The sequence below is a fragment of the Sinocyclocheilus anshuiensis genome, unplaced genomic scaffold (genome assembly GCF_001515605.1).
Source record: "Sinocyclocheilus anshuiensis isolate Anshui unplaced genomic scaffold, SAMN03320099.WGS_v1.1 scaffold579, whole genome shotgun sequence".
In the NCBI taxonomy this organism is placed as follows: Eukaryota; Metazoa; Chordata; class Actinopteri; order Cypriniformes; family Cyprinidae; genus Sinocyclocheilus; species Sinocyclocheilus anshuiensis.
In genome coordinates, this window is record NW_015551075.1 from 1,481,317 (window position 1) to 1,488,816 (window position 7,500).

General features: G+C 41.7%; 1 protein-coding gene across 1 annotated transcript in view; it reads right to left on the reverse strand.

Moving 5' to 3' along the window:
* Window positions 1-7,500, reverse strand: part of LOC107662324 (transmembrane channel-like protein 3) — a 31,303-nt gene that overhangs the window by 17,299 nt on the left and 6,504 nt on the right. Inside the window, exons 4-9 of the mRNA XM_016452310.1 lie at window positions 7,374-7,455; window positions 6,909-7,015; window positions 6,450-6,548; window positions 6,139-6,281; window positions 4,445-4,592; window positions 3,467-3,510 (exon numbers count right to left, since the gene is read on the reverse strand). Coding sequence (XP_016307796.1) covers window positions 3,467-3,510; window positions 4,445-4,592; window positions 6,139-6,281; window positions 6,450-6,548; window positions 6,909-7,015; window positions 7,374-7,455 — 623 coding nt within the window. The remainder of the gene's footprint in view (window positions 1-3,466; window positions 3,511-4,444; window positions 4,593-6,138; window positions 6,282-6,449; window positions 6,549-6,908; window positions 7,016-7,373; window positions 7,456-7,500) is intronic.

The window sequence follows — 7,500 nt, forward strand, 5'->3', positions numbered from 1 at the left end:
GGCAGCCCCCATGCAGAGACTGCACTTCACTGAGACGGAATGCTCTTGCTGAGAGCATGAGTCTCGCTCTTCTCCACTCGCGGACGGCCGTCATTGAAGGCAGCCCCGCTATCCCGTTTCTCCTCTCTCAGCGAGCCTCGGAGAGAGAAACAGCGGAGTCAGGGAACTAAACAACCGGGTCTGAGCGACCCACGTGCTCGCTCCCCCCACTGCACTTTAATCCGCCGCAGAAGGGCAGTGAGCTGCGCGCCTCCCCTGCTCTTGTGTTTCTCTCCTCCCAGTTACTCAGAGAAAGAAATGGTGAACTCACGGGGATGAGCGATCAGGCATGGGTGATTTAACGCCGGCAAATCCCCGCATGCATCACTCTCCACGCAGCTCTTTGATCCGCCAGTGTGTTTACACGTGAGGATAGGAGCAGAACACTGTCACCAATGATTCAATATCGCTGACAGCTTAGTATTTGAATGCGCCTCTCGCCTGGGCCATGCCCATGCTGAGAGGGCGCTCACTGAGACAGATCGCTCTTGCTTCAAGAGTTCATGTCTTGCTCTACTTTGCTCGCGGCTCGTCTTCTTCAATGATCGTGTGGGGTCCCCATACGGCGACCAGCCACTCGAATTAATCCAACCCCTTGTCACGCGGGCTGAGGCCTGGCAGGCCATCCCCGGAGTTCCAAACTGGGTTTTGGGGATAATAAAACTAGGTTATTCACTGCAATTCGCTCGAAGACCCCCGCGATTCAGCATGGGGGGGACATGTCCTGCACTCCGAGGTGATGAATTTGCTGGTGATAGGAGCCGTAGAAACGGTTTCCCCAGCTCAAAGCGAGTCAGGCTTCCCCAGCCGCTATTTCCTCGTCCCCAAAAAGGATGGCAATCTAAGACCCATCCTCAATCTCAGGCACCTGAACCAAGCCCTCATGAAAAGGCTGTTCAGGATGATTACATTGAAACAGATCCTCTCGCAAGTGTGCCCAGGGGACTGGTTCTTTTCGCTGGATCTGAAAGACGCCTACTTTCACATCCAGATAGCCCCCCACCGCAGACGATTCTTGAGACTCGCCTTCGAGAGAGTGGCATATCAATATACGGACCTTGCCTTTGGACTGTCCCTAGCAGGGGTGTGAAGTAACGAATTACAAATACTCACGTTACAGTAATTAAGTAGTTTTTATCAGTAATTGTACTTCTTTGAGTAGTTTAAAAATTGTGTACTTTTACTTTTACTTGAGTACATTTTAAGTAGGGCTGCACGATAAATCGCATGCGATATTTAACGCGCATCTTGTCAGAAAAGCCGAGTATATTTTTTCAGTACTCTTTCCACCACTGGTCCCTAGCACCTCACACTTTTACGAAGTGCATGGATGCATCTCTTTCCCCACTGAGACAGATGGAAATCCGCATTTTGAATTACCTTGATGACTGGCTCATCTTGGCCCAGTCGGAGGATGAGCTACTATTTCACAGATCCTTCCTCCTCAGCCACTTAGAATGCCTGGGACTCAGGGTCAATTTTGCCAAAAGAACCTCCCCGAGAGCGTGCTAAACACAATATCTCAGGCTAGGCGTGATCTGCGCTGCCTCATCTCTCTCTCGCGTGCGTTCTGCGCGCTGTGAAAATTTTTATACTATCCGCCTTCATTTAGCAAGGGCACTCGCGCATAAACAATTTTCAAGTTCAACACTTTTTGTTCCATTCAGTTGTGGATGCTGATGATTCACCGAGACCGCCGCGGCTCAGCAAAGAGACATGTGAGTGTGTGTGTGTGTGTTTTCCTTTGAAAACGTTTCCCCAGAAATACCTCGCTATTGAATGCATTTTTCGCATGCGGCCCCTTCAGTGCTGGCTGAAACTCCGAGTTCCGTCCTACGCCTGCCGTCTCGGACACCTTCATGTTCCAAATGGATAATTGACACTATCAAGCTAGCGTACTCTTCTTTGGGCCTTCAATGCCCCATGGAAGCAAGAGGCATTGCCTCTTCCTGGGCTTGGTCTAGCGGAGTTTCCATTGCAGAAATTTGTGCGGTGGCCGGCTGGGCCTCGCTGTCCACATTTATCAGGTTTTATAATCTGGATGTCCCAGCATTACAGGCTCGGGTCCTTTCTGCTTAAATGGACTTACTCTGGCAAAACCAGTGCTAAATCAGGCATTTGCCTTCTCTGTACGCTCTTGGCCCCCACTGGGTTCCGAGGCTGTACGATTTTTCTTGGAACGATTACTTAGCGCCAGGCCGACCTCTGTGAGTTTGGCCCTATCGCTTCCTGTGGGGCTTCCCTACAATTACTTGGTCCCTCTGGGCCCTTGGTGCTCAAGGCAAGTTCAAGCATTGGTCGTTCCTCTACCATAGCACGGCGGGATTGTACTGGTTCCCCAAAGCATCTTAAGCAAGACGCAGTACGAGTGAAGTATCGATAGGGAACGTACTCGGTTACTAACATAACCTCGGTTCCCTGAGATACGGGAACGAGTACTGCGTTGCTGGCCGTGCTATGTAGCTGCCCAACTCGGTCGTTGCTTCAGCCGAAGTAACCTGAGGTCCTATGGCGAGGTGCATGTTTATATAGCCAGATGCCCCGCCCAAATTGGCGGGCTCTGGCGGGCTGTGCTGAGCTCTGCTGCCGAGCCATTGGTTCGTTTTTAATACACTGCCTACGTTTCTATTGCCAGGGACCAATAAAACCAAACTATTACTTCAATAAAAGTTTTTGACATCATGTTTCTTATTCAGGAGGTTGTATACAATATAAAAGCAGCAGAAGACATGGTCAAGAGAATTTCTAGTATAATAACATATTTTTTTACCCTTCTGCTCTAAAAATCGGCATTGGCTGAACACTGCAAGCACAACATCAATAAACACTTCCTGACTTGATGCACTTAATTTCCCAGTTTGCCCGACAAATTTTTATCACTGACAAAAGCAGGTAATACACAAGTACTTCAATATCTCATGGATTTTGCAAGATAAGAAAGATTGCAAGATTTTGCAAGTTAGATTCAACCACAGAGTTTAGCTATAATTATTTAGAGATACTGTACAAATGTTAGCATAACCCTGTGTGCATGGTTGTCGCATTCCCACAACATATTAATCGGCTTTAATGTGTGAGCAGGTCTGCTGGCAATTTAGGTGCAGTCATCCGCCTGCAATAAAAGGCTGTTTGTATAAAATACGGCGGGATGTTTTCCATTTTGCATGTTCTGCTGCGATTGCATTGGACGGGGAGGAGATGTATAAATCAGAGCGGTCTGAGGCAGCATTACAGGTGCTGTGACAACAGCCTCAGATAGAGAGAAACAGCACATCACTGTAAGTCACTTACTGATACGATCATTCCCACCCTCAAAAGACAGTTTTGTTAAACACGCACTTCTGAGAGAGTTTGGAGAATACACTTAGTCAGCACTTAGGGTTATGTTGAGGTGATAATGCAAACACAAATAAAGAGGAAAACTTGCAGGCTTGTGTCTTTCTTCTTCTCTTGCTCCTCTACAATGGCCTCCTAAAAAACAGAAGCAGAACATTTTGGTTAGGTAGAATCAGGGTTATTATAGTTAAAATGAAAACTATAACCATAAAGAAAAAAAAATAGTTTAACTTGATGCATTAAAATAACTAAAACTAAAATAAATGTATATTTGAAAAACAAAACTACTAAAAATTGAACAAAAACAACTACATTTTGCCAAATTACTAAAACTTTAAAATTAAAAAGAAAACAGAAAATATAAAAATAAAAACTGATTCAAAATATGAATAAAAAAGAGGCAGTTCAAACAATTCAAAATCTTGAAATCATTCATCATAATTTCTGCCAGATAGGTACAGGTATTAACTGTTACTTCAATAAATTGTGGTAATTTGGTACTGGCATGAAAGAAAGAAAGAAAGAAAGAAAGAAAGAAAGAAAGAAAATGACAAATACTATGGAAATGATTGACCGATATAGTTGATTCTGCAACCGATATCTAGAAAATATAATACCTATTTACTGGCAAATGTGCAAAATGGCCAAATCTTGTCCAGTTAGTCGACCTGACCGATACATGGTTATCACATACATCCGAGTGAAATCACAACATTTGCACTTTTAAAAACATGCAACAAGTGCAACAAATTGAATGTTATTCCAAAGAAACATCTGTAATTTAGCATGACACTGATGAGACTCAAATAACATGTTTTCCGTGGAGAAATCAGCACTAAAAGTGGAGCATAAACCTCCCATGTAGGCAATGCTGAACTGAATTAAAACTGAATGATCATTGAGAATTGAATCAAGGATAATAATAATAATAATAATAATAATAATGTTTAATTTATATAGCACCTTTACCAAGCTCAAATACACTTCACAATGAGAGTAGCAGAAAAACAATCATGGATAAGGACAAGGATAGATTGATTTGGGTCTGTTGGATGCAGGAGATGCTCACTCTGATGCTATTGACGATGGCCGCCCCTTTACTCTCAGCCGCCTCTGGGTTCCCAATCAGATAGTCCCACGCACAGAAGACACGCCAGCAGAAGGTGTAATTCTCATCAGAGGCGCCGGCTAAACTCATGCGGGAGTTTTTAGCCATTCTGATAAAAACAACAGCATATGAGGAACACAAATTGAGCTTTTTCTAAAGAAACATATTAAATTTCCTAGTGATCATGACTGTGAAAAAATTACCACATGGCGAAAAATGACTTAACACTCATGTTGTGTTCTGTTCATTTTGACCTGGAGAGAATGTCTGGAAATGCTAGTTCACGTTATCGCATTGGACTAAAATTTACTGACTACATTTTGCTCAAAATATTGATAATTTTTTATCAATTTTTTCCCACCTTGTTTCATTTGTGGCATTCCCTGTTAAAAATGACAGGCCTACAAAAATTATGTTTTGAGTTATGCTATATTACTAACAAATCTTGGATAATTGAAAGAAAACAAGATGATAAAAACAAGATTTAGTGATAATATAGTGTAATGAGAGATTTACAAGCAACACTAAATTTTCAGCACAGCAAAAAGGTTAAAGGGGTCATTGGATGCAAAATTCACTTTACAAGTTGTTTGAACATAAATGTGTGTTGGAAGTGTGTGTACACATCCATCCTATAATGATAAAATATCCACCCAGTGTTTTTTTTTTAAATCCCTATTTTAAAATCCCCTTTCTCAAACTAGACTGTTCTGAGATTCCTGTCAGAATGACGCAGTTCTGCACAAGCCACTCCCACGATAGTTGATTGACACTAGCGTCTTACCTTAGACCCGCCCTGAGTGAGCTGTCATCAGTGCTCCATTGTGTCGACTCCGGTGCAGGGGAAGACAAGAACGTCTCCGATTAAGCGATTGAGGTGTTCTGTTGTTGGATGTAATAATGAATATAGCAGTCGTCATCTACTCCCGACATCTGAGCCGCTGAAGACGCAGAGGATTAACGTTACTATCGTTTTGAAGGGAATGCGCCGATCCCGATCTGCCTAAATGCGTCTATATTCACGCTAATCATTCGTGATCCAGCTTCATCAACAGAAGAAGTGAGTATAAGGGTTTTTTATGAATCTTTGCAAATCGCCTTTCCTAATAACGTGCTAGTAAGCCAGTTTCGCGGCTGGCGTTTACAGTCTGCTCGTCACCCCACGGAAGAGAGGGGCGGGGTGAGCAGAGCACATTAGCATTTAAAGCAACATGGACTAGAATGGCTTGCTGAAAATAGAGCTGATTTTGACAGGGTAAAAAAGGTGTTTTTTACACTACCATTGAGAAATTTTAACCAAAGTATGTTATAGACTTTTCTTTAAGACCCTAAAGAATCATATCAACTTGTGGAAAATGGGCATCCGATGACCCCTTTAAAAAAGCAATATCAATGTACATTTGTTTTTTTTTTAGCAGATACTTTCATCAACTCTGCTGAAAAGACAGGTCAACCAGATCCTTAATAAACCAGCTTCAACAGAAACACCATACCTGCTCTTTTCAGCAAGTAAATTAATTCGACATGAACTGAAAACATATAGCTTGAATGCACTATAAATCACTTTGGATAAAAGCATCTGCCAAATGCATAAATGTGAATGTACTGAGGTTAATCAGCAATTTCAAGCGAAGCGTCTTTGAAGTAGTGATTACTTTCTTAGCAAAGTGATGAAGCTGTAGGCAAAAACGGCCATCCCGACCATAAAATAGGCCAAGGGCAGTCTGTAGCCGGCACTGCCGATTTTACGCACATTGCCGTAGTAGCCGTAAAAAAGCACAGAGTATTGAAGATATCCCTGAAATACAGACATAAAACAAAACCTGTTGACAAAGCGGCAGAATGAACATCAAAAATAAATGATTTGTGATTAAACCCTAATTGCATATTATCTGCGGATTAAGTTCCGCAGATAATATGCACATCACATTGGCAAAGCAGTAAAAATGAGAGATGATAGTCTTGCCCCCAGCGACCAGATGGTGTCCAGGTCTTGTGCAGAGGCAAGGTGATCCTTGGGGATGGTCTTGCTGCGGGTGGTACCGAACGGAGCGCCGGCCAGGAGCTGATTGGACAGATTGGAGAGACAGAGGGAATGATAGAGGACAACAGATGATACCAGAGCAGAAATTGCATTGTGTCTCTGCTCCGGGAGTGAAATAAATCTAACCGTATTTTCCATTTCCAGGTCTAAAAAGCGTCCTTGTTGAGTTTTAATAAAAGATGTTGTCTACAAATAATGTATGAGTACACAGCAGCATCTAAATATCTGTACATGCTTTCGGAAATAACAATAAAGGAGAATAACGGCATATGTAATGTTTAATAGATCATTAGGTAATGTACATTCAAATTGTTTGACACTTTTTGATTCATAAATGTTCATATCTGAATATACAGCCTATAGTATGCAGTGCATACTAACCTCAGGCAGCACGATAAAGGCTCCAGTCATAATAGTGAGAACTATATTGATCCCAAACAGCCATCGCAGAAATATGAAATAAGAGGCCACACCTGATCCAAAGTGACCTTCAAAGACAACATATAGTGTACAATTAATGCAGTATGGGGTTATTTTGACCTGATCTGACCCTTCAGATATTTTACGTATAGGGTTATATTAATTCAGTCTAATTAAAATGATTTTTTTACTTTATTCACACTAGGTCATTTGGATACTTTCCACATGAAAGTGCATTTTTAGGTTACCTGACAAAATATATTTTTTTTAATGAATATGCATTGTGTCTAATATATTTACCAAATCAGAGCTAGTTTGTCATTCATGAAAAGTCATGTGTTCAAATAATGTTTTTTTTAATGCCTTGCAATAAGAGGTTGACATTAATATACAAATTAAACACATATTGTGCATCTAGATACTAACTTTCAATCTTTTTAATCCTCATCTCCCAGGGAATGAACAAGACAACAATGTTGTATAAGACTCTTGAAATCTTCTTCAGCAACTGTAAACAAATATTTACAGAAAAATACAACAGTTAGATAATATT